Consider the following 25283-nt stretch of genomic DNA (forward strand, 5'->3'; position numbering starts at 1 on the left):
TCACCAATGTTAAATTGGTTGGAGCTTTTTAGGGACATGCGGGGTTTTATAGGCGATTCATAAAGGATTTTTCAAAAATCACTAAACCCCTCACTCAATTATTACTAAAGGATGCTGATTTTAATTTTAATGAAGAATGTATGTCTGCTTTTAAATTATTGAAAAAGAAATTAATTGAAGCACCTGTTATGGTAAGCCCGGATTGGTCCCTTCCCTTTGAATTAATGTGTGATGCCAGCGATCTAGCTATAGGAGCCTGTCTTGGGCAGAGGGTGGATAAAGTTTTTCGCCCAATCTTCTATGCTAGCAAAACCTTAAATGATGCACAACAGAATTATTCAATAACTGAAAAGGAATTGCTAGCTGTAGTTTTTGCCTTTGACAAATTTAGATCTTATTTGGTGCTATCTAAGGTGATTGTTTTTACTGACCATGCAGCTTTAAGATATTTGATGAGTAAGCAAGATGCAAACCTAGGCTGATCCACTGGATTTTACTACTCCAGGAATTTGACATCGAGATCAAAAATAAGAAAGGAGTGGAGAACGTGATAGCAGATCACCTATCCAGGTTAGAGTCAGATCAACAACCCTTAGAACATGAGGAGATCAAGGAGGTATTTCAGGATGAAACATTATATTCGGTAAAAACTCTCCCCTAGTTTGCAGACATCGCGAATTACAAAGTCGGTAACATTCTTCCTCTTAATTTAGATGCAAGCAAAAAACGTAAGTTTATGTTTGAGAACAAACAATATTTTTGGGAAGAACCGTATTTATTTCGATTCTGCACTGATGGCATTATTAGGAGATGTATACCTGAAGAGGATGTAGAATCAGTGATTAATATGTGTCATTCTAGAGAACCAGGTGGCCACTTCGGGCCAGATAGGACAGTGGCAAAAATCCTCTAAAGTGGGTTTTGGTGGCCACAAATGCATAATGATGTCAGTAGCTATATTAAATATTGTGATGCATGTCAGAGAGTGGGGAATATCTCTAGGAGAAATGACACTACAAGAAAATAACAGTTTACCAACGACAATTTACCAACGACACATTTGTCGTGGTTAGTACTAACTACATACCTACGATTTACATACAAAATCATTCTACCAACATTATAGACGAAAATAGCCATAAAATGCAAATAACTTACCAACGATATATATTACCAACGACATATATTACCAACGACATTTGTCATTGGAAGTTTTAATGACAATACATGACAATGCCATGTCATTGGTATTATAGAGAACATTCTTACGATATACCTTCAAATTTCTAGAACTATATTAAAATTTTTTTAAAAATAATGGTCAAAATAGTTTTTAAATGGCAAGAAGTATAAATTTAGTCAAAATAAAAGTTTAGGAATTAACTCAGTTATCAAATTTGCAATTTTTAACAAATTAACCTGTGTATAATTAATTTTGATACCAAATTTTTAATAAAATTCAACTACTTTATCAAAATTTATCAACTTAAAAGTTGAATTCACACATAAATTTCAATTTTAAGTTAAATTTATGTTAGCTTTTAATTCTAAAAAAATACCAACAACTTAGCAATGACATCAAAAAAATCACTATCAAGTTTGTTTCCCACCCTTTTTCTAAAATTTCCAATCATTTTATTTTACTTTTCCCTCTAATTTTTTTTTACCTTCATCCATTTCCCTAAAAGCTTCCCTCTTAATTTTTTTTTACCTTTTACTCATTCACTGCTGTCTCTAACTAAACAGATGCGTTTCCCTAATTTCTGATTCTAGGGCAAAAACAAACTCTCTCTCTCTAACGGTACAGATGCATTTCCCTAATTTCTGATTCGGGGGCAAATACCAAGCATCTCTCGGTTGATTAATTTCTCTGGTTCGAATCAGTTCTCTAAAATCTTTTTTTGGGTCACAGTGGTGGATGGGATTCGAATTCTGCTCTGGCTGCTCTCGGATTCGAATTATATGATTATAGAGTTTTGGATCATGTACATACATTTTGCTAGGTCATCTGGTTTAACTTTGTTTCTGGTTAGACATGGCCGCTCCGCTCTCTGCGCTTCTAAGGTAGGCTTGCTTTCATTCTTTATTGAGATCTCCTTTCTTAATTTTATTCCCTGTATTTCCATTTACTTCTTCGCTTCTGTTTGGTACTATAGAAAATTGAGGTACTGGGCTTTGAACTTCTTGTACGGTAGTCTCTGTTTTCTTGTATTGTTCTTTTCTGTTAGGTTTTTTAACCTTTTATTATGCTGATTACCGATTCTAGAGTACCTGAGCTTTCCTTTGATGTTACTTAAAGCGATTATATCGGAGAAATTTTAGCTTATTTTCATTTTCATGCTGACATCAAGATATCATATTTGATAGCTCTCTAATGCTGTGATTTTTACTTGCAATAATTTTTTGGTTGCTGTGTCTGGGTGATATAGAGATGCCTTTCTTTTTCTTATATTTAATGACTCGATCCTTTTTTGTTTTGTGAAATTTTCAGCAGTTGTTGCTGGTGGTTCTATTGGTTCTTCTTTTCTGTTTCCTTGAATATGCGGGCTACATCTATGATGTTTATTTTTCATGCTTGTATATGTGGATATATATATATTTATATATATATACTGTTCTTTGACTTGCATGATTGGAGTAATAATTTATCTATCATGTACTCAATTGGCAATTTCATTCGAGTCTTGTTCATATAGTAATACAAAGCCAAAAATAAAGACTACCAAGGGTAAAGGTCAAGGGGCATCAAAGGGCCCAAAAGAAGCTTTTAAGCATGCTGATGATAGGTCAGTTCAATTTCATATGCTTCATAGTTTATATTCTATGTAATGCTCAAATTGAAATTACATGATATTGTATGTTCTCTTCTGGGATGACATGATTATTTAGAAGGGTTTCCTTGATAATTAAGAGGATTTTAGTTTGCTGGCTAAATAAGGTCAAATTGATCTCTAATGTTATATATTTGATGGTGGATACAATTATTATCGGAATGTTAGTGTGACCGAACATATGTATCTCTTATCATTTTCAGAATGATAAAGGCAGAGCCTATTACTGATAAGAGTAGCAAACAAATGAATAAGGAGTAAAAGGCAAAGAAGGATCCAAACAAACCAAAAGGCCTCCTAGTGCTTTCTTTGTCTTCCTGTATGCATCTTCTTATTGCTTTTACTTCATTTTTTTCCTAGCAACTGTTCTAAAGTTGTTTCATCCCCATTTTACAGTGAGGAGTTCCGAAAGACTTTCAAGAAAGAAATCCGAATGTTGGATCTGTAGCAGCGGTAAGCAATAGATATTTGATAAAATTTATCATATCTAATTTTATTTTGATACCATATTATGATGCAAGCTCTATATTAAGACATTGACCATTGATGTGATTTTATAAATGAAGGTTGGAAAAGTTGGGGGTCAGAAGTTGAGATCATTGTCTCCTGCTGTAAGTACAAGAATATTTTCCATACAATCTTGTACCAAGCTTCTGTTGGCTTGAATATGATAAATGCATTATGGTTTCGTGTATACGAGTGGGATTCATATAAATTGTCTTGGAGTTGGACGTAATTGGATCTTGTTGGTGGGAAATTGGGCATGATTTGGTAATGATTTTGTGTTATTACGGGGACTCCACTCCTATTGAAAGTTAAACTTTTCTTTAATGGCCGGCTTTACATAATTTTGAATGACCACTTGTTGGTTTGGCAGGAAGGAGTATGGGAAGCTAATCAATGTGTGGATAGCCACTGCGTGTAAAGGATAGCCTGAACACCTATGCGAGGTCAAAGTCTCACTTCCTTGGACTGCTTTTTTCCATGGGTCATTCACTCTTATGAGCAAAGCAAGCTCAGTAAAGAATGGGGATCGTCAAAAGTGAGATTTCAATTCGCAGTTACGAAAGGAAATTCATTCACTTGCAAGCTAAAATCCCGGTAAACGCAAACTTCTCTCTTCTTTTTCTTACTAAACTATAACATAGTTTTGATTTGGATGTGTTAAACATATCTAAAAGTTAGCAGCACTGCTAAGTTCAGTTACTCAGTGTAGAGATTGGAACAACTTAGCGCGGGAGGTCATACTAACCACGACATATGTTGTCTTAGCATCCGCACTATCATATTAGCGACTAAGAGCAAAGATAAGGTCAGCTTTCTGTCAATCATAAGGTTTCTTTACAGAAAGAAGTAAAAATCCCGAGCTCTGTATATATATTGCCTAATATAAAAACAAGACTAGAAAAAGGATAGTATATTCAATGCTTAATAGAAAAACAAGACTAGAAAAAGGATATTTTGAATTTGCGGGTTCAGTACAACATACTGACACTTCCGTCCCAGATTAGTAACCCTTTTCTTTTCTTTCTAAAAGAATGGGAGTAGTTGGTGGATAGTATACTCCATTGACGTAGGTGCAGGTGCTGATTACGAAAGTCTAGTTGGGGTTTTATAATTTTTGTATATTTTTTTTAAATTCTGTAGATCTTATGTTCATGTTTATTCTGTAGGGTTAAGGTGCAAAAATACCCCTAACGTTTTGGGTCTGGAGCAATTTTACCTCTAACGTCTAAAATGGTGCAATTTTACCCTTAACGTTTGTAGCCAAGAGCAATTTTACCCCTAACGTTGATAAATTGGATCAATTTCAGAAATAATTCATCAAACTGTCTTCTCGGTCATGAATCTTATCATCTACACTTCATATATGCGTCATTTTATCAGTAACAAATCATAAACATATGCTGGGATGTGAAAAAAATAAAAAAATATATTGTCTTTTGTATGAATTAGATAAAAAAAATTCAAAAAATTCACCGAATTTGTAAATATTAATCTCCAATTCTATTATTAAATTACAAAAAAACATGAAATTCTTTTTTTAGGATGAATTGATATGAAATTGGTGCAAAATAATGAATAAAAATATATGTGTTTTATAATAATATCTGAAATTGACCCAAATTACCAACGTTAGGGGTAAAATTGCTCTTGGCTACAAACGTTAGGGGCAAAATTGCACCATTTTAGACGTTAGGGGTAAAATTGCTCCTGACCCAAAACGTTAGGGGTATTTTTGCACCTTAACCCTATTCTGTATGTAAATTTCTGAAATTTAATGTGAAGGACATTTCTTCCAAATATTATGTTACCTTCAACCATAGTGATTCTGCCTTTACTGTCTCTGCAGCTACTGCTTCAAACTATATAACAACTTATTTAATGCATCATTTTTTTTCTTCACTCAAAAGATTTTATGAAAGAGAATTTGGGTTGCACACTTTTTGCGATTGAAATGTTTCTTTTTTTATCCCTGCCAGAAATTTGCTTATTTTTACCATTGTAACTATCTTGGAACGTACGATTATATGAAATAGTATGGTGTGAATGTTGATACTATTGTGTTGCTTCATGGACAGAAAAGTTACATGGTTAAGATTCTTCGCCAATTTTACTAATTTTCTTGACATATTTGTGATTATGGACCAATAATGTCGTCATTTATTTTCTTTTACAGGAAACTTTGTTGTGCTATTGTTAAGTACGTTTTACCACTGACGAAAGCACGGTGGTCAAGTATAGTTGAGGCTGTCTGGTTGATAGCCGATCATGGTAAAACTCATAGTTGCCAATTGCATCCCAATTCAATTGAGGTTAAGCAGTTCAATATTTTAGGCTCTTTCTATGTAATGTTGATACCTAATGCCTCAATAACATGCCTTTCTTTATTTTCATCCTGATCCTGGAGATGTCATGAATTTAATATATTGTGTAGCAGAGGATCACTTGAATGTGGTTTTCCATCAAGGTTCATTTTATCATAAAGATTAATTGTTGGTGTAAATGTGAAGGCCATGTTCAATGCTCACCACCACCAACATTTGTTAAATTACGCTTATTTGGAGTTGTAATGGAATCTAGTATTTTGATTTCACATATTGCATATCCTTGTACTGAATTGTGTTTGATAGAATTTTCTACACTCCACTATATTGTTTATGAGTTGCTAGAGTCCAGTATTTTGATTTCAGTGTTATGTTTAGCATATATATATATATATATATATATATTATTTTTGACATACCGGCAAAAGACTGTATATACATTCCCAACGACATTATCGATCATTATATTTTTAAAATTTATGCATTTTTTTGGTGATATACTGAGGGCTATAATTTTGTGCCAAAAATATCACATTCAATATTTATATAATTGCAAACAACATTACTATGGTAATAATTTTGTTCCAAAATATAGCCTTAAAAATTACAAACGACATACTGTCTAAATATCAGCGGAGCCAATAAATTAGTGCCATATTTTGGTTAAACTTTAAAGATGACTTACCGACGATTTCAAGTTACCGACGACTTACCGATGACATGAGGCATACCTAAATGAGAGAAGTATTATATGTTTTGATTATTCTGTTAGGAGTTACCGACGACATTGTCGTCTTTAATACCGACGATAATGACTTTGTCGATGGTAATTTTTGTACCAACGGAGGAATTGCCTTGAACGTCTGTTTGGGCGGTATGTCGTCGGTAATTACTTTTACCGACGGGAAATTGCTGAATACCGATGACTTCATGTCGTTGGTACACTGCTTTTTTCTTGTAGTGTGAGATGCTTCAACAAGGCATACTCGTATGTGCTGTTTGATGTTTGGGGCATAGATTTTACGGGACACTTCCCCATGTCGCACAACAACCAATACATTCTTGTAGCGGTTGACTATGTCTCCAAATGGGTAGAAGCTGAAGCTCTACCCACAAATGATGCTCGAGTGGTGATGAGATTTCTGAAAAAGAATATCTTTACTAGATTCGGCACCCTCGGACCATCATCATGGGGGATCCCATTTCTGCAATAGGCAATTTGACATTTTGCTCCAAAAGTATGACGTAGCTCATAGGGTTGCAACACCTTACCACCCTCAGACCAGTGGTCAGGTGGAAGTGTCAAATAGAGAGCTGAAATGTATTCTTGAGAAAATAGTAGGGAATTCTAGAAAAGATTGGAGTCTTAAGCTGGATGATGCCCTTTGGGCATACCAGACAGCTTTTAAGACTCTCATAGGAATGTCCCCCTATCGTTTAGTTTTCAGGAAATCTTGTCATTTACCTGTTGAACTAGAACATAAGGCCTATTGGGCACTGAAATATTTAAATTTTGATTCTAAACTTTCAGGTGACCTACGGTTAACTTAACTGCACGAACTGGATGAGCTCCGGTACAATTCTTACGAGAATGCCAAGTTATACAAAGAACGAACCAAAAGGGTGCATGATAGGAAAGTACAAAAGAAAACCTTCCAGATAGGTGATCAAGTACTGCTGTACAACTCCCGATTGAAATTCTTCCCTGGCAAGCTCAAAAGTAGATGGTATGGACCATTTTCAGTTATCAATGCACATCCCTCTGGAATGGTTGAAATCGAGGGAAAAGATGGGATCACCCAAAAAGTAAACAGGCACCGCCTCAAGCTTTATCTTGGCAAGGATAACTCGGATGTGCAAGTTCTGCGCCTGCAGACTACTACAGAAAGGGGAGCCGATCAGTAAGTTGTCTTTTCCACCCTAACTTTTTACACTTGTGTTTTATGGTTTTAGATGCAATGTTGGAACTTATTGCATATTTTAAGTGTAAGGAGGAGGGGTAGACAAACTTACAAAAATTTGTATAATTTTTAAATTTTTGTTGCGTCGTGTCTAGTTTAGGTTAACGTTTTCGGGTTTTATTTACGCTTTGTCTATGTTTTTGCACATTTAGGACCTAAAACCGTGAACCTCCTTCGAATCTAAACTTCGTTATTTGTTTTTGAGGGCTGAAAACCGAATCTAAGATTGCATGACAACTAGTTTAGGTGTAGGACACAATCCTTGTATCTGTAAAAGCATGAGCTAAAGTTTGCATTTAGACCCTACTTTTGAAGAAATGTTAAAATCAGATAACTTAAGAACTGAAGGCATGTGATATTAAACATGAGTTTGAGGAGAACTAGTAAGCACAAATTTGAAACCCAAGAACTGTGAGTTGAATTTGAGCCCAAGAGCGAACATCAAAAAGCTCTTTTTCTTGACATTTTTGTGTGAATGCTTTAACTTGTGGAAAGATTATAGATTTTGCGCCTAATACTGAGTTGAACCTACATGCGATGATTTGAGATGTTAAACGATGAATCAGTCTCACTAGAATTAACCCTTTTCTTTACCTTATTTTCTCTTTTTCATCCACTTTAGGAAGCCCCTTTGAGCCGGTATTTTGTATCTTGTAGATTTTTCTTTCGTTCTAACCCAATTTTTGCAAACCATCACTTGGTTTGTTACTTAACCTGAGTTTTTGCAAAGCTCACATTGAGCCTTTGTTTTCTTCTAGCGCTTTATCTTTGTTTATGGCATCATAGTAGCAAGCCAAAAGGCTAAGAAGTGAATGAGCATTACTATCCAAAAAAAAAAGGAAAAGAAAAGAGACGAACAAAAGAAGGAGAACTCTATCTCCCAGTTCTTAAAATTAGAACGTCTCAGAAAAAAAATATGTGAATAAAAAGCTCAATCACTTCACAATTTGCTAAAGCCATTTTAAAATTTTGTTTTTCTAGCGCTAGAACTCCTAACCCTTGTTGTATCTTTAACCCTCTAATCACATTACAACCCCAATTCGAGGCTTTTTTGATATCATCAGAGTCATATAGCATAGTAGAGGAACTCGGATGAACGTGCAAAATCAATGTAATCCTAAGCAAGAACATAAGCCGAGAGTAAACACTTTAGCCACCAAAATTGTGTGAATTGAGTGAACTACCTATGGTGAGGTGTTTTACTTAGCTATCCCCTTAAGCTCGTTTAATTGAACATGTGTCCCTTTCTTAAACATATGACTTGTGATAATTGAAATGCGACTTTTGGATATCGTGTCTCTACTTTGTAATTCTGAATTCATGTAATTACAGATGCTCGAAATTGTGTCAAGCACCTAGTCAAACCAGGAGGTTTTCTAGCTTGCTTGTGATTGCAGGTTTAGTTTTTTAGTTTACTTGGGGACAAGTAAAGTTTTAAGTGCGAGGAGGTTTGATAGGGGTCAAAACCCCCTATCTTTAGGTACGGTTTTATGACGATTTTTAGCGTTATTTTATGAATAAGCGAGCAATTCTCGCATTTATATGCTTTTGTGTGAGTTAGTTAGAAATTGTATATGTTCTATTTACTTTTCGTTGTTTAGGCTCGTTTTCTGGTTATTTTAGGCAAATATGGCCAAATTGGCATGTACGTTAAATTTCCATTATTTTTTATAGCTAATTGATCCGCCAAAAGTCGCACCAAACGGAGTGTTTACTCAAAATGAGCGATTGGCGGGTCAATTTAGCCTCGGAACTAATGTTATTTGGAGTTTTCGTGCATGTGCAGGCTAAAACAGGAACGAGTTCGGGTGAAAGTTGCGTTTCGGGACATCCAACAGTCGCGCAAGGCGTTCTGGGCATTCTCGCTCGTCGAAATGGCCTTTTTGGGGCCGGATCGGCGAGCTGGCACTGCCAGCCTGTCGAGCAGGCCTTTAAGGGGCCTGTTCGGGCGAGCTGGTCTTCATAGGCCAGCTCGCCCATCTCGGTGAGTTGCCCTGCGGGAATTAGTCAAAAGACTGATTCCCGGTCCCAAGAAGTCACGATTGACCCCACGACTTTCCACCTGCAAAAGGATACGAATTAGGTCAGAAAGAGGGCCCGAACCGCGTCTATAAATAGGAATTTCCAATTGTAAAATAAACATCTTTGATTATTGTAATTTTCTTAGCTTTCCCACTTGAAAAATCCTCTCCACCTCCTCCATCTCCTTCAAACTCCATTGAAGAACTTCCGAAGCTCCATCCACCGAGGATTATTCAAGGTCCGTCCTTAAGTCCTAGGAAGCCGGCTGCAGGGTAGACAGGTTCCCTGAAATGGATTTTCTTATCTCCTTTCATCTAATTATGTTTGCACCCTTTGATACAGTCCATGAATCCTAGGCTAATTGTATCCCGTGACAATGTTCTTCATCTTTAATAATATTTTAGCTCTTATTTTGTTCTATGATTTATCTATTTAATCTTTGTCTTACGCTTTATTTAATTGGTTTAACTCATTCAAAAGCCCCAAAATCTAGTTGGCACATATTGTGAGCTGAATCTGACTTAGTCAGAGCCTAGGAGATTGACGACCTCTTAGTTGATTAAGCCCAAATTGCTGAGCCTTAGACCTAGTTTCGGTCTTACAAGGGAATCACGCACTAGGGACTTCACGAGGGTAAGTAGGGTTAATCGCCTTAAATATAAGTGACTTAGATTAGGTTTTTAATCTATTTACCTAATAATCTATCTTCATTATTATCGTTCATACCATGTTCCTTCGGGTAATTGCATTAGTGAAAGATCACCTAGGAGTAGTTTAACTTAATTAGGAGTAGAATAACTTAATTAGGAGTAGAATAACTTAGTTCGAATTAGAATAACTTAGCTAGGAGTAGAGTAATTCAACTAGGAGTAGATTAATTTAAACAAACAAACTTAAAACCCACACAGCCTAGATAACACCTGAGACTAAGTAGCTCGATACTTGCAAGAATAAATACTGTGGATTCGATACCTGGACTTGTCCAGATTTTATTACTTGATAACGATGGGGTACACTTATCCCTTAGTGAGCCTTGAGGTACCGAACGCCGCGAGGCGCATCAGTCCCCGCTGAGCGAGGGGCTAATTTGGCCATATTTGCCTAAAATAATCAGAAAACGAGCCTAAACAACGAAAAGTAAATAGAAGATATACAATTTGTAACTAACTCACACAAAAGCATATAAATGCGAGAATTGCTCGCTTTATTCATAAAATAACGCTAAAAACCGTCCTAAAACCGTACCCAAAGATAGAGGTTTTTGACCCCTATCAACAAGAAAACAGTCGAAACCAGATTAGTCTTCCGAAATAAATTAGATGAAGAAGGAAACGTGACGAGGAATAAGGCCAGACTTGTTGCACAAGGATACAGTCAGCAGGAAGATATTGAATATAGAGAAACTTTTGCTCATGTAGCAAGGTTAGAAGCTATTCGTATCTTATGTGCTTATGCAAGCTATATGAACTTAAATTATTCCAAATGGATGTTAAAAGTCAATTCCTCAATAGGATTATAAATGAAGAGGTATATATAAATCAACCTCCTGGTTTTGAAGACCCCAAGCTTCCAAACCACGTTAATAAACTCAAGAAGGCTCTGTATGGATTAAAACATGCACCACGTGCTTGGTATGAACGCTTAACGAGCTTCCTTCTAACTAAAAACTATGTTAGAGGCAAATCCAATACAACCTTATTTATTAAGAGGAAGGGTAAAGATACCCTCTTAGCACAAGTATATGTTGATGACATAATTTTTGGTGCTACTGATAGACACTCTGTAGAGAATTTAGCGAACAAACACAAACAGAATTTGAAATGTCCATGAGAACTTAGCTTCTTTCTTGGACTTCAAATTAAACAAGGCAAGAATGGAATCTTCATTAGTCAAACCAAGTATGCAATGCGATATTGAAGAAGTATGACATGGTAAATTGCAAGTCAATTTCTACACCTATGAGTACTGACACAGTTCTCTCAGTAGATAAGTCTGGTAAGTCGATAGACAACAAATTATACAAAGGTATGATTGGCTCCTTACTCTATCTTACTGCTAGCAGGCTGGATATTCAATTCTTTGTATGCTACTGTGCTAGATATCAATCTAATCATAAGGAATCTCACTACGTAGCAGTGAAAAGAATCCTTAGGTATTTGCAAGGTTCTGTGTGTGCAGGTCTATGGTATCCCAATACCTCTGAGTGCACTCTTTTGGGATATACGGATGCTGACTATGGATGGGATAAGCTTGCACGAAAAAGTACTTCCGGAGGATGTCACTTTCTAGGAAGCAGCTAGAGATGACAAAGTGTCAAGTAAACGCATGTCATATGATGCCGCTAGAGATGGCAGAGCGTGACCGATGTCTTATGCGCTATTAGACGGCAGTGAGCCCCGTGACAGTTTTATTTTTTGCGGGACGACGGTTTTGAATCGTCATCTGAAAGGGTATTCAGTGTAGTGTCAATTGAAGAACATAAATAATAGAATTACAATAAACTGGATATAATAAAACTTCAAATGAACTTGATAAAAGGAAGAAAAAGATTACGAAGCCCGATGAGATTAGTCTCCTTAAGTCAAATTTTGCCGCAATCGACAATCGTCTTCCTAAATACAAAAGAAGTGTGAGTCAAACTCTAACTGTGTGTGTCGAATTATCACCAAAAAACCAAGAAATAGGACAAACGAATCGGAACATAAGTTCTGGGCATTGAAAAAAAATTGGCATAAAGGAAAATTTTCACATGAATTGTCTTTCTGTTTTGAATGAGCGAAAAATCACTATTATAGAAAGAATTATTGGAATTTTTTTTCAAAATTAATTTATTTAACATGGAATTAATCTTACTGAACTATAACCACTAAAACATTTTATAGAATTAATAATGAATATCAATTTCATTTAATTCAATTAGCGATGTTTACTTCTCTAATAACCCCATGGGATTTGTGAAGATTAAATTAAATGCAAGGTGACTTGTCAACTTTCTATATAATTGTTCTTCTCAGCTTGATAAAAACAATAGGTTCACATATCAGATATAGATATTGATGATGTGGAAACATAGTTAGAGGTTTCAGAATATATATATATATATATATATATATATTTAGCCCAGACCTAGAAAGCCTCGAGTTGAGATTACATATTATTGAAGTAAAACACAATGGCTACTCGAGCTATAAGGCATAAGTTATTATAGACTATAGTATATATGCTCCCTTGATTGTAAATATTGTCAAGTAAATCTTTTTACTCTTCAAGTAGCATACGATACGATGCTGTTTGTCTTGTTGGTTCCTTCCTGCACATAAACAGGTGAGTCTAATTTATGGATTTGAAGCCTGAAAGTTGTTAGAAAGCTAAAATTCCTATTTACTTACAAGTCATCAACTTTAGGCTGATGATGGCAATTCCCATTTGAGAAATCCTCCTTGACCTCTTGCATTCAAGAACTTGTAAGCAGGACCAGAAGCTACATATATATAAATTTGTTTTTTTTTTTTAAATTTAAATGTTGCAGGAAAATACATTAATTATCATGTCAACTTGTAAAAGCTTACTTTCACAACCGCATATCACAGGATCCTCTGACAAAAGAAATGGCATATCTAGACCAACAAACCTGCATATCATCAATCATATAAATACAATAACCCTTAAATGGAAACAAAGTATGAGTTGTAGAAATATTATTACTTGAAACAACCAAGGCCAGCAGCCAAATGAGCAGCAAACCCTGTGGCAAGTCTAGTCTCAGCAGTGCTACTAATCATCAAATGCATGCCTGATTTTCTTGCCAATTCAACAACTTGGAGGGCTCCTATAACCCCAAATTTTGCTAGTTTAACGTTGATCACATGTGCTGAATTTTCGTTAATTACTCTTCCAATATCACTTAAACTCTGGCAGCTTTCATCAACACCAACTGATATTCCATACTTCACTCTGGCCAAGTTACTAACTTCTCCAAGTCCTTCCCAGTCATCTCTATGAACTGGTTGTTCCAAAACAGCAACTGTAACTCCTGAATCTGCAAACTTGATCGAAAACTGTACAACTTTTGATCGAAATAAAGGACTAATTCACTCAAAAGGTAAGGAGTTGACACGATACCATGTAAGTTTTGAAGAAGTTGTATGGCCTGTTGAGGAGTGTATCCTTCACTTGCATCGAGTATAAATGAAATATGAGGAGAAGCTGTTTGTATGGCTTGGAGTGTTTTGATTTGAGGACCTATGTTGTTCCCCATTTTAAGCTTAAAGGTCTTGAATCCCAATTCGCAATATTTTGAAGCCAATTCAGCAGGATAATTTGTTGGAAGCTGCTCATCATTATTCATTAAAGCATCTGGTCATAATTAGCCAAAAAAAAAAAAATGTCTGTAAGAAAGTAACCTACGGTTATAGCAGTGGACAAGGTATTTGATACACCGCCAAATAATCTCCATAGAGGCACATCAATACTATTCGCAACTGCATCAATTAAGGCCATCTCAACTCCAGCCCTAACCTTCAGTAAAAATATATATAAAATTACATAACTTGGACATATAGATAGAGATGAAAATATGATAATACTTACAGAAGCAAATTGAGTTCCAGGAAGTATTCCAGCAATTTCATGAAGAAGCAAATCCAAAATCTTAGGGGAACTGCAGGTCAGAAATTGAGAAGCTTCCTTAACCTTAGCAAGAGCAACAGTCTGATTTGTACTAGTAGTAAGTGAAGGAACCACTGAAACTTCACCCCATCCAACACATCCATTCATAAGTTCCACTCTAATTGCTACATTTTCTAGCTTTTCTATACCTACTCCTGCATTTACCTCCACATTTAACGCCCTCCCTTCTGCTCTCTGTACATCCACCCAAAATGTCTCTGCCAGATTCTTGAACCCAAAACCTCTTCTTTTAGATTCAGATTCATTTGAAATGACTGTCGTTAAACTACAAACAACCATCTTCCCCCTCCCATTCTGGAATACCCTTTCTACATTACAACAGGAATCAAAGATTGAAGTTAATGGGAAACTATTAATCAGAGCCATTGATGAGACCAAATCTTTACTACTACAAATTTTATATTGATCGACTCAGTTCAACTTGATAATAATTTGCTTATTTAACATGTTTTTTTGCTTTTATACATAAATATATCACAGGTTTCTTGTATTACTTGATCAATCCAATGATAAAATGCCCCTTGGGAGTATGGAAGAGGCACAACAAACACATTGTTTTTAAATGTAGGTAATTCGATCAACATGCTAAATTTGCTTAATTAATTATTCTTACTTCTCTTGGGGCATCACTCCGCTTTCTAATAATGACTATTAAGAACCCATCAAACTTTTTTTTTATTCCTTAATTCCCCTCAGTTCCTGCCCAATTCATCTATCATGTAATATTCTCTTAGAATATCTCCAGGATATTTTCTCTTTTTATATTACATTTTTTATTTTATTTTAATCCAATCACAAAGCATGTAATTTTTATCTTATAAAATAAACTTTAACATCCTACAAAAACAAACTTATAGTACCAATCACTACTTTAGTGTTACGTAAGCATAGCCTAACCCTAACTTATATACTGTAGTAACAACCAAAGTGACATAAATGCCTTCTTTTTTAATTAAAAAAACAAATGGAGAGAATCTCAATATCATGTTATTATTTTACTATTTTTTATTCTATTATTGTATGTATAAATAGTGAGTGGGTGCTATAGAATTTTGAAGTAACAAGTGACTATAATAGTGTGTTATTTAGAGGTGTTACTTGTGTCCACGTGGTACCAAATTGTAACAATGGTTTGTTACAACCATTGTGGATGCTCTTATAAACAAACCACATGTGTCCCAAAAGGTTGGACTTGGCAAAGAAAAGGAAGACTTAGCGAAAGTATCGGCAACCATATTAGCTTGACACTTTACATGAGAAAAAGTTAAGACCGGACAAGCAATAACTATAGCACGATACATGCGAATCAACAAACCAAACTCAGAAATATCCAACTTTGCTTCATTGAAACTATCCACAATGTGCTTCGTGTTTGACTCCAAGAGAATATTGTGCAGCTCGTGTCGTATAGGATTTATAATAGACGAACTCTTGTATTATAAGAGTCAGTACGTGTTGAGTTCTATAACACCAACCCTATAGAGAAGTCTAGCAAAGATTCAGAAGAAGAACAAACCTCAACACCTACTGAACCAAGTTCAGTCGGAGCCTCTGAAGGTAAAACTGAGTCAGAGATTATATTTGCTGACTAAAATCTACCTGCAGATATTGTTGAAACATATGTAACAGAAGACACCAATCTTTCGAGAGAAGTGAGAATCCCTAGAGGGTACTCTAAGAGGAACATCATTGACACTATTGAGAACACTATAATGACCAAAAGTCAACTAAGACAACTTCTGAGTAATGTTGTCTTCGTCTCTATTCTGGAACCCAAGAACTTTCCAGATGCAGAAAATGACGAGTACTGAATGATCACAATGCAAAAGGAGCTAGATCAATTCAGAAGAAATGATGTGTGGGACTTGGTACCCAAACCCAAGGATAAGAAGATCGTTGGAACCAGATGGGTCTTCTGAAACAAGTTAGGTGAAGGAGGAAACGTCATCAGAAACAAAGCAAGACTTGTAGCCCAAGGGTACAACCAACAAGAAGGTATTAACTTTCGAGAAACATTTTCTCTAGTAGCAAGGTTAGAAGCTATCATAATCCTTTGTGCATTTGCCAGTTATATGAATTTTGAACTATTTCAAATGGATGTTAAAAGTGCATTTCTCAATGGATTTATAAATGAAGAGGTTTATGTAAATCAACCTACTGGGTTTGAAGACCCTAAGCTTCTGAACCATATTTATAAGCTTAAGAAAGCTCGCTATGGCTTGAAACAAGCACCACGTGCTCTTGGGGATTAATCATTGAAAATCAACGAAACCCAACGGAATGCTACCGTTAAAACTTTCTATAATCCAGTTTGAACTGCGTTAGACTAACACAGATTGAACCTTAAAAAAATCTTAAAATTAAGATAGAGAACTCACGGGTTTAGTTTCTTCTAGAGACGGCTGAAGAATTCCACAAGTCGCAAGAATCTCCAAAGAGCTCGTGCACCAACTATATAGGAACCGAACAGGTACTAGCCAAAATCCGGGAACGGAAAAACGAAGAACACTGGAATAGGGGGGCCGAAATTCATAGTGTTAAGGGAGGCTGGGGTTTTAATTCTTTTAACATGGTCCTTAAATACCTTTCCGGATTAGGTTTAGGTTAAGTGTGGTTAATTTATAACTAGCCCCTTTCTGATCCCTAAGCATAAATACAACCCTAAAGATTATATTGCATTACGGTTCAATTAATAATTTATCCTATGCAATCTAATTAATCAATTGATTAATTAATTAAATTTGAAAATTTAATTAATTAACCATAATCAAATTAAATAGTAAATTGATTAACTTGTTACTTAACAAATAATCAATTAATCCCTTCTATTAATTAATTGACAATTAATTAACATGTTTCATTCCAATTAAATACAGTACATGTATTTATGATTATATTCAGTTTCACGAGTTGTGTGTGCATGATCCTAAAGGTCTGTCCTCAGTCAGACATGGACCTAAAGCCTAATGGCCGTAAGTGGGTTCTAGTAAACCATTACTGCTCCTGGCTGATACGAATTACTTCAGCCGTCTTTAGAAGACACATGAAACCCAGTAGATAATCAAGACACATGAAACCCAGTACATGATCTCTCACTATCTCTTACCAATTGCCTATTTATATTATAAACCAGAGACATGGTGGCTATCATTCTCTATATAGTTTATTATATTTCTTAATCGAAAACGAACTGATGAATCAGATAAGTAAACTACTTATCAAAGTATGGCCATACACTTCTTCAGTTCCACTTATCAAGTGGTCGCTGATATTTGCTCACCGTTAGGTGAGTGGTAATTCGTTCACTTCATCTATCTGCAACAACGTGTTCAATGATTCACCCAACATACCCATATTTGGCATCCTGTTACGGACCTGTTAGGCGTATATCAAAGTGAATGGAATCCCAAGTGATTTACTATAATAAAATCAGTTCTTGAGATAATAGAGTTCTACACTTAGAAAGATTAATCACACGTCCACCATAAATCTTTCGAGAGCGGATCGGTCCAGTCCCATATTGAGCTACATCAATACGTACTTGTATCCATATCTGACTGTACAAGTGTTGCAGTGGTGCTTCCTACACCACTACACAGATACTGGATGCATAGACCTTTAGTTATATTCATACATGTTTCATAGCACAAGTGTGAGCGACCGCTGAACCCGATTACCCTACTCTCGTGAGGGATTTTGGCAAATGAGATTCCATTTTTACATAACACCGTCACTTAGCGTTTTTAAGGACGACGTTTGGCGTGTCCCTTCCGGTGTATGCATTCTTTTGACTATTTTCTAACCCTTTTTTTTATCATGTTTTAGGATTAGGTTAATTATTCAGAGTCGCCACCCGAATTTTAATGTTGAGGAACATGTCAAAAGTTTAGATGACACACGGGCTCACAACATGCCATCTCTTTAGAGTTAGGTTCGTGAATTAAACGGTTAAAGGGTTTCATTAACAAATACGTAAGCTTGACTTCTGTTAGAATATCATAATATTTTTTCCAGATTCAGTTTAATATCATTTTAACGTTCAAAAGCAATAAATAAATACTGAAATATAAAATTATTACATCAATTTCACAAATAATACATCAGATCTAGCCCTAGAAAATAAATCTATTAAACCTGTAAAACAGACAAACATTAGCTGCGGGACATTGGAACCCGTTTTTCGGATTTAACTATGACGCCAGACTCGATCAATTAGGACTCATTCAGATCCTATTGTCTAATCACATTAGCATGCATTTAAATCCGTGAACTAAATCTATCTATTCTAACATATTTAATATTTATTCCAGAAATACCCCTAAAACCCGTAATTAATCACATTTTATGTGTTTGGGCATTTATACGCCTAATTAAGCCTAAATAAATATAAATTTACCAAAAAATGGAAAATTACAGTTTAGTCCCTAAACTCATTGAAAATTATAGATTAGTCCCTGAACTAAATAGAAATCAAATAAAATCAATTAGCACAGTAAAGGAAGGCTTGTAAACCCTACAGAGTGTTACCTTTGGCGCTATAGTCCAATTTGGTGTAGAGGTAGATTCACGAACGCAAACGAATGGAACATCAACCGAAACCCGAGATCAAATTCCCAAAGTGGTGGAATTGGACCCGAACGGAACTGAATTGATATTAATTGGTTGAATTAATATCTTTCATTGCCTATTGGAAGGATTAAGATGTCAAATTGGGTGATTACCCGAAGAATCAATGAAGGAAATGACAGTTTTCACTCACTTTCACTGACTTTCACTAACTTTTTCAAGTGTTTCTCTCTCTAGAAACCTCTCTCTAAACTCCCGATTCTGATCTTAGAGCATCTCCAATAGGGGTTAATGAAATGCTCAATAACCCCCATTTAGAGAATGATCCCATTAAGGAGAGTATAATAACTCTCCTCAACCTTCATACCGTTTGGTACAGACCAAACGGTATGAAGGCCTCAAAGGCAGCCTTGGCAGCCTTTGAGTTTAATATTATTTTTTTATATTAAAAACTTATATAATATATTATTAAATTAACTAGTAGGTCCTACATTATTGAGTGGTTATAGTATAATGATTATAATCCATTGGAGGGTATAGTTTAGTAGAATGAAATGGACCCCACATTGATGATGTGTCATGAATATTGAGTGGTTAGTAGTATAATCCATTGGAGATGCTCTTAAATGATGTTTAAAGATGGTTTGGGATGATTTCTCACAATTTGGTATGTTTTGGGATTGATTTGGATGTGAATTTGGGTGATTGGTGTGTGAAGAAGAAGAAGATGAAGAACACTCTGTAAGTTTCTCTCTTTATATTTTCATCCTTTTTTTCCAAATGAACTTCCTCCCTCCTAATGGCAGTTTCCAGCCTTTTAATGAATTGGAGCAGTTTGGGACAGTTTTCGGGCAGTTTACAACAGTTTTTTTCGATAAAAGCTACTGCTGCTTCTCGACGGTCCCTGATCGGGTATGAGTCATCCTCGATCAAGGATGGGGGTCCCCGATTAAGGATGGGTCATCCCTGATCGAGGAAGGGGGTCCCCGATCGAGTACGGGTCAATTAGGGGTAGATTTTCCCCTAAACCAGCCCTAGATCATTTCAGTTTCAAAAAACAGCCTTATTGACCTCTGATTTCGAAAATTCTTATACCATTGGATTCATATCGATGATACAGATATTTCGTATTTTATAATCAAAGGCTAAAAATGACCCGATCAAAAGATATGGCTCGACGATCGTTCGGAGCTTCCGTTCGAAAAACTTCAGATGGTCATAACTTCTTCATTTGACCTTCGAATTGAGCCTGGAAAAGTGCATTAGGCTCAAAATAGGTTATATATATATATATATATATATATATATATATATTACTTCAACCTCTAATATTAAGAGAAATAATTTTGGGTTTTGGCCTTTGATCCCATTTAAAGCGATGTTGGACCCACTTGCAACATACCGAGCACAGGTAACCTGAATTTCATCATCAGGGCCAGAAAACGTCCATGCTCACAGACTACCTCCCAATTAAGCGCTATTTTGAAGCTAAGGTGTTAACTATGACCTTGGTGTAAAATTGCTTAATCGAAAAGAGCATGCTGAGAGGGAAAAGAAAATCATACCTGAGCAGTTGACTTGTCTTTTCGTATTAGATTTTTCTACACTATCCGCATTATTTCTCAATCAATTTGTCCTAAGAAAAAATATTTTTCCCTCCCGATTGAGAATGATGAGGTAGTGAACAATGCCTCATCTACCTCCTACAACACGATCCCTTATCTCGGGGAGACGACTAACCCCGTCCAAGATGCTATAATCGAACGACCCATGTCTGGATGGACTTTGTTCTACAACTTTGATGACATATCAACTACCCATGTCTGGACGAACCTTGTTGTATAACTTGATAATGATGTCAACTACCCGTGTCTACACGGACCTTGTTGATGATTTGATGATGTGAACTACCCGTGTCTGGACGGACCTTGTTGATAATTTGAAAATGTCAACTACTCGTGTCTGGACGGACCTCGTTGATGATTTGATAATGCAACTACCCGTGTTTGGACGGACCTCGTTGATGATTTGATAATGCAACTACTAGTGTCTGGACGAACCTCATTGATGATTTGATAATGCAACTACCCGTGTCTAGACGGACCTCTTTGATGATTTGATGATGCAACTACCCGTGTTTGGATGGACCTCGTTGATGATTTGATGATGCAACTACCCGTGTTTAGACAAACCTTATTGAATAACTTTGTTGATGTTTGAAACAGAAGAATTTTCTCTTCGGTAAACCTGTTTAAATATGTGTGATGTATGTATGCATGTATGAATGCATGAAATGTATGACATTTGATATATATTGTCTTCCACGATGCTTTGGACATGTCCCAGAAAGATCTATTGGAGACATAGGCTGATCTGGAGGTAGTCCAAGCTCAAAACCGTGGGTTGTAGTACTTAATTAGGGGTAAATTTCATCAATGGTGTACAACCTTTGTCCCATTTCACACTTTGGTGTACAACCTTCAATTTGTCTCACTAATATGTACGAACTTATAGGTGACCTCCCACTATGGTGTACAGCAGGTAAAAATGACCGGTCAACCCGAAGTCAACGCGCCACATAAGCATTTTTCATCAAATTCATTAGTAAAAGTGGGACCCACAAATTATAAAGAAATTAATTTTATCATTTTCCCTCTATTACCCTTATCCCTTTCCTCTCTTTAGAGAAAGAGAAAAAATTGAAGAGAGAGAAAGTAATAGAGGGAAGAAGATGAAAAGATGAAAGGGATGAGGGTAAAAGTGAGAAAATGATAAAATTAATTTCTTTATAATTTGTGGGTCCCACTTTTACTAATGAATTTGATGAAAAATGCTTATGTGGCGCGTTGACTTCGGGTTGACCGGTCATTTTTACCTGCTGTACACCATAGTGGGAGGTCACCTATAAGTTCGTACATATTAGTGAGACAAATTGAAGGTTGTACACCAAAGTGTGAAATGGGACAAAGGTTGTACACCATTGATGAAATTTACCCCTTAATTAGTGAAGATAGGTCCATGTCTGTCGTGGCTGCTCATTACTCAAACTTCGAGTGCACGGACGAAAATGATCATAATAATTCTGATGTGGAATATGGCTGTGATGATGATCATTACTGAGGAATTTCGACTATGATGACAATAAGGGAGACTAGAGCTTTTGCTGCTGATCTTCCGATGATAAGATTTTTTTGCCGTTGGGGCGCTTTGATTCTGAGAATGATAAGAGAGATTAGAGCTCCTGCTGCAGGGACACTTTGATTATGATGACTGCTGTGGCACTTCGATTTTGATCTTCTTATTCATTTTGATTTTTTGCTCTTTCTTTTGCCTAGACCGCCCTTTGCGAGTTTTCAGTCTGGCGAGCTGCTCGACTTTTCTTAAGCCGCCCTTTGTGGGTTTGCAACTTAACAAGCAATTTGTCTTTTATTCTTATTCATTTTTTTTGGATATAGCCTCATTAGAGGCTCTTGGAAGGATACTACAGTTCACAAACTTCAGAAGGCATGGGAGCACTTTGAAGGATTTCTTTGAGTGGTTCACTCAAATTATGGATGTGTAGATCCGGGTTCAGATTTGCCCTTGATGGATGACCATTGAGATGCCATTGGCTTGATGTTGGAAGATACCTCAGAGGTATGCTTCGGAGAATCTTGAGTCTGCTATGACTTCTTGAGTTCATTTGATTTCTCTTGGGGATAGAAGCAAGTGATTTGTACTTCTGTTTCCGTTTTTTCTTTTGAAGATTTTTTTCATCTCGTTTCTTTTCTTACCGCTCTCTAATGCAAGGTCTTACTTGTACATCATCTCAATGACATGGTAATGTGAATGCATTAGTTCTTCTAAGAAAATGCATTTTAACAGACAAAATCAAACTTTACTTGACAGTAAGCTTGGTACACAGGTTTATTTGTACATTGACATGATTTAACCTCTGTTATCAGTTATTCCTTTCGGATTTTCTAACTGGACATTTTCTCTCGTTGCCTTACTATTACCTAGGCTGTCCTTTCGGATTTTCAACCTAGCAGGCGACTCGACTCTTTGTGGTCATTGTTTTTCAGTAGGCTGCCTTTTATGGGTTTACATCCTAACATACCTTATTTTCTCCCATCATTTTTTGTGTGTGTGTAAGGCTTCCGCTTTCAGGAAATAAGATGTGGTAGACTTCGGGCAATCTTGGTTGACCGGGTCCATGAATTCAACTCTGACCATGTCTGTCATTCTTGACTGATTCTTTAAGCTATACCAGTGTGAGTTTTATTTAAGCTGATGTGAGCTCTCTTTGTTATTTTCAAAGGAATCTTTAGGTGTATGACTCTCTCTTGTCATGAACTTTGTTCATTTGATGTATTTTTAGCTCATGTACGGGTTGGTGCTTCTTGTTATCAGGCATGATCATCTATTCATTCTCAAACAAATCCATTCTACCTCCAGATGGTTAATTGTTCATTCTCAAACAGACCCAATTATGCCTCTAGTGTTTTGGCTTTTATTGACCAACATTCTCTTTCAATTTATTTGCTTATGGGATCAACTAGATGATCACCTTGTAATTTCTGATAAGCTGGGATGACCTTTTTGTAGCTTGTATCAGTTGGATAAACACCTTGTGTTATGGATCAACTAGATAATCACTTTAAGATTTGAGGATCAACTGGATGATTGCTTTGAATCTTTGAATCTAATAGATGATCACTTAGAATTTTGGAGATCAACTAGAGGATCACCTTGAGGTTTGTGGATCAACTGGACAATTGCCTTGAGTCTTGGATCAGTTGGATAATCACATTCTGTCTATTCTATGTCTACTCTCGGCATATTGTCAAATAAGCAAGCGAAGCCCACACATGAATTTTCTTTATTTATTCTGTTTTTATTCTCTTATATCTCACCTCAAAGGTTAAATTATTCGATATAGAAACATTTTTTAGTGTCATCATGTGTTCCAAGATTAATGTCAAATAAAGATGATTCATGTATGCTAAAAAATGCTCTTAAGCGATACTAATGCATGCATAAGACCAATATCAGAGACATCATAGAAGTAAGCAAATTGATGTTCATTGCACTGAAAGACTTGATAAGGAGATCATCTTTTTCATTTTTTTTTGCGGAAACGGAAAGCATCAAATACATTAAAAATCTTCTTCCATAAGCTGAAGGAACCTTCATCTATTTCCTTAATGAGGTCTGCATGCCATTCTTCCAATCCTTCATTGATTGCTTTGAAGGATCTGTGATCTTCCCACTGTCAATAAGTTTCTCAATATCTTGCTCCAGTTTGATGCAACTATTGGTGTGATGACTCAATAACTAATGGTAGAAGCAGAAGTTATTGATATGTGAGCTCAGTGGCAACTTCATAAATGCATTAAGCGAGTCAAGAAGACCCACTTTCTTAAGCTCCCTGTATAAAGAACTTAAAGTAACCCCCCAAATGGCTAAGATCTTGACCATTAACATGTTGGTTCTCCTTCTCAGTCACAGCTGCCATATCTACCACTTTTACAGTTATAGTGACCTCATTCTCAGATTCAGAATTTACAACCGGGCTATTGGAATCGGTGGGTGTGTTAACCTGATTGTAAGTCCTTCCTCGATAACTGCTTGATCCCGTGACATGAGACCCTTCATACTTCTCTACTCGGATAGCCATGCGATAAACCTCTTCATATGATTTGAAATCACGAAATATCATTGCATCTCGATAGACAGGTAATGCACCCTCAACTAGTTTGTCTATCATGTCTTGCTTATTTGGCTTGTTCTTAACAAGTAGTTCCTTATCCATCCACCTGTTAAAGTAATCATCAAAAGTCTCATTTTGCATTTGTTTGATCATCTCTAGATCACTCATTTTAACCTTCATTTGAGTGCGATACCCATAGTGGTCAAGGAGAGCATCTGAAAGTAACTTCCCAATCATTCTGAGTCTCTTCAGGAAGATTGTTGTACCAGAGTAAGGCACCTTCTACCAAGTTGCAGAAAATAAGTTGATCAATTGATTATTGGTTTCCCCAGATCCTAACATGACATTGGAATATCAGTTTATGTGAGAAGACGGAGCTCTTTTCCCAGTATAGACTGTAGATATGGAATTTAGAAGCCTACAGGAAAAGTATCAACCTCTTTCACATAGTGGGTGTCTACATCAATGCATACCTCTTTGACAAGACTTTTCTCTTTTTCTTCAAACTGACGCTGGATTTTCCTCATCTCAGCCATATGCTGATTAGACTTACGATCTCTCTCAGACTCTTCATCATCAAAAGATGACCTCATTTCCATTATCATCCAGCCTCCGAGGCTTCTTTCCCTTATGTTTATGACCCGAAGTCTCAGGTATGGTATGTTCAGGAATGCCACCACCAGAGTTTGAAGTG

General features: G+C 36.2%; 1 protein-coding gene and 1 long non-coding RNA gene across 5 annotated transcripts; one reads left to right on the forward strand and one right to left on the reverse strand.

Annotated features, from left to right (window-relative positions):
• The first annotated feature begins 1742 nt into the window (after nucleotides 1-1742).
• Nucleotides 1743-5952, forward strand: LOC136201937 (uncharacterized). 3 transcript variants are annotated; one of them, XR_010674219.1, is made up of 7 exons: nucleotides 1743-2064; nucleotides 2697-2786; nucleotides 3035-3150; nucleotides 3228-3284; nucleotides 3398-3602; nucleotides 3709-4143; nucleotides 5512-5952. It is a non-coding gene; the product is annotated as an uncharacterized lncRNA (long non-coding RNA). The 3 variants fall into 3 exon arrangements; XR_010674214.1 differs by lacking the exon at nucleotides 2697-2786 and having other exon boundaries at nucleotides 1745-2064; XR_010674217.1 differs by lacking the exon at nucleotides 2697-2786 and having other exon boundaries at nucleotides 1745-2064; nucleotides 3398-3442.
• A 6682-nt stretch (nucleotides 5953-12634) lies between these two features.
• Nucleotides 12635-14758, reverse strand: LOC136210512 (L-Ala-D/L-amino acid epimerase-like). 2 transcript variants are annotated; one of them, XM_066001804.1, is made up of 7 exons: nucleotides 14233-14758; nucleotides 14050-14160; nucleotides 13765-13972; nucleotides 13348-13645; nucleotides 13212-13273; nucleotides 13032-13123; nucleotides 12635-12952 (listed from the first exon to the last, which is right to left on the reverse strand). In XM_066001804.1, the coding sequence occupies exons 1-6, from the start codon at nucleotides 14695-14697 to the stop codon at nucleotides 13044-13046; spliced, it is 1224 nt and encodes a 407-aa protein (XP_065857876.1). In that variant the 5' UTR covers nucleotides 14698-14758; the 3' UTR covers nucleotides 12635-12952; nucleotides 13032-13043. The 2 variants fall into 2 exon arrangements, with proteins under 2 accessions (XP_065857876.1, XP_065857868.1); XM_066001796.1 differs by having other exon boundaries at nucleotides 12636-12952; nucleotides 13348-13681.
• Between the last annotated feature and the right edge of the window lie 10525 nt (nucleotides 14759-25283).

Source organism: Euphorbia lathyris, chromosome 1, assembly GCF_963576675.1.
Source record: "Euphorbia lathyris chromosome 1, ddEupLath1.1, whole genome shotgun sequence".
Classification (NCBI taxonomy): Eukaryota; Viridiplantae; Streptophyta; class Magnoliopsida; order Malpighiales; family Euphorbiaceae; genus Euphorbia; species Euphorbia lathyris.